This window comes from Hippopotamus amphibius, chromosome 9 (assembly GCF_030028045.1).
Source record: "Hippopotamus amphibius kiboko isolate mHipAmp2 chromosome 9, mHipAmp2.hap2, whole genome shotgun sequence".
In the NCBI taxonomy this organism is placed as follows: Eukaryota; Metazoa; Chordata; class Mammalia; order Artiodactyla; family Hippopotamidae; genus Hippopotamus; species Hippopotamus amphibius.
In genome coordinates, this window is record NC_080194.1 from 40,764,876 (window position 1) to 40,767,238 (window position 2,363).

Consider the following 2,363-nt stretch of genomic DNA (forward strand, 5'->3'; position numbering starts at 1 on the left):
TAGTCATTTCTTACACAACATATTCAAAATTGAATGTACTGATTTTTCTTAACTAATTCTCTACTCATTTAATTTTATATTATTGAGCTTAAAATTCTGTCAATATAGAAAATAATTATCATCAAAATGTATGAAATTATATAGATGTATTTTCCTTGAATTTAAGAGTAAAAATGTTCTATATATATGTGTGTGTGTATTTTATATATATATATATATATATATATATATATATATATATATATATATATATATACTAGAGTTTGATTTAAAGCTTTCACGGTGATAGGGTACTTACCCATGACCTTACATAGCTCTCCTAACCAAAAGAAAATGTATCTAAATATTTTTGTGTAACAGGATAACTTATTATATCTGTAGGATGTGAGCATTGTGGAGATAAATGCTGCAAGTCCAGGACAACATGGGAATCTCAGGTAACTCAACATCTAAACCTCCAGCTTTCCTATTGACTGGGATTCCTGGCCTAGAGTTCGTGCGTGCCTGGATCTCCATCCCCTTCTGCGCTCTTTATGCCACTGCCCTCTCTGGGAACAGCATGATCCTGTGTGTCATCATTACCCAGCGGGGTCTCCACGAGCCCATGTACTATTTCATCTCCATGCTGTCAGCTGCTGACTTGGGCTTGACTGTCTCTACAATGTCAACAACATTAGGTATCCTCTGGTTTGATGCAAGTGAAATCAGTCTAGATAGCTGCATTATCCAGATGTTTTTTCTTCATGGGTTTACCTCCATAGAATCTGGGGTTCTTGTGGCTATGGCCTTTGACCGCTACGTGGCAATTTGTGATCCTCTGAGGTACACTACTATTCTCGCGAATTACAGGATCATTCAGATGGGCCTCTTGATGATTATACGCTCTGTAGTATTAATTGTACCACTACTTTTGCTTCTTAAGCCCCTCAATTTCTGTAGAGTGAATGTGCTTTCCCACTCCTACTGCTATCATCCTGATGTGATTAAATTAGCATGTTCGGATACTCGGGCCAATAGCATCTGTGGATTAACTGATCTCATCTTGACCACAGGAGTAGATACACCGTGCATTGTCCTGTCTTATATCTTGGTCATTCGCTCTGTCCTCAGTATTGCCTCCTCTCAAGAGCGACACAAGGTCTTTAGCACCTGTGTCTCCCACATTGGAGCAGTTGCTATTTTCTACATCCCCATGATGAGCTTGTCCTTGGTGCATCGCTATGGGCAATCATGCCCCAAAGTGGTCCATTCGATGATGGCCAATATATACCTGCTTCTGCCCCCTGTGCTCAACCCCATCATCTACAGTGTAAAAACGAAACAGATTCGCAAGGCTATTCTCAGTCTTCTTACAAAATAGACAGAGATAATTAAATTTAAGAAAATCATGATACAAGTGGCTTTCACTGTAGAAAAGCATTTCTGGTAGGTTACTGCCTGTCAGACATTTTTTCTCATCTTTCCATTTATTCAACAAATATTTAATAAGCATTTTTGTGTTTTCAGTAGTAAAATACATATATAATATACCTTAAGGATTTCACAGTCCAATAATAGAAGCAGAAAAATAATGATAATTAATTAAAATAATACCCATAGTAACTAACATTTATTGTTTATTTTACACTAGGTATTCTACTAACTACTTTTAATACACACCATTTATTCTTTAAAACAGCTCAATGAAACGATTAATTATATTTTAGAAATGAAGAAACTGAGGCTTAAGAGACATTTAGGCCATCAAAAGCAAGATATCTAACAGAGCAGGACTGAGATTTGAATTCAGGCTTTCTGTACCTTAGACACTGTGTTCTTCACAAGTGTACTGTGTACTCTGCCAAAAGCAACTGCAAAAATGTCGTGGGATCAGAAATAGGAACTGGATCTTCACATCTGTATAACATGCCTTTAACACATTGTGATGGGTTTCTAATAGTATAACTTTTAGTCTTCATTCATAATTAATAGAACAACAAGTGCAAATAGCTATGTCATGGCACGTAAGCCATGGGTCATCATCCGGTACGGGACAATCACTAGAAAAGCTTCAAGGATTAAAGACATTGGCTAATTCATTACAGCAATTTGAAGAACTAGAAAAGAGCATGAAGCAGAATGCAAGGAAGTTTGGGTGGAGTTTGCTAACTTTCTTCTGTGCAAAGGTCCTTTTGGGAATCTAATGAAATCCATCAACCCTTCTCCAGAGAAAATTCACACATAAAAACACTCATGTTATTTTCCAGAAAATGTCAGAGCTTTCACAAAATACCATCAAGGGCCTACATGGCTCTCTTAGTCAAAGAACCAAAGTTAAGAAATCATGATTTTCAGCCTATAAACAGTTATACATAGCTAGACCT

General features: G+C 36.7%; 1 protein-coding gene across 1 annotated transcript; it reads left to right on the forward strand.

Annotated features, from left to right (window-relative positions):
• Positions 1–403: 403 nt before the first annotated feature.
• On the forward strand, positions 404–1,360 carry LOC130861514 (olfactory receptor 51F1-like). Its single transcript, XM_057750450.1, has one exon. The coding sequence runs from the start codon at positions 404–406 to the stop codon at positions 1,358–1,360; it is 957 nt and encodes a 318-aa protein (XP_057606433.1).
• The last annotated feature ends 1,003 nt before the right edge of the window (positions 1,361–2,363 follow it).

Coding starts and splice junctions, on each gene's coding strand:
- LOC130861514 (XM_057750450.1), top strand. CDS start 404: ATGCTGCAAGTCCAGGACAACATGGGAATCTCAGGTAACTCAACATCT.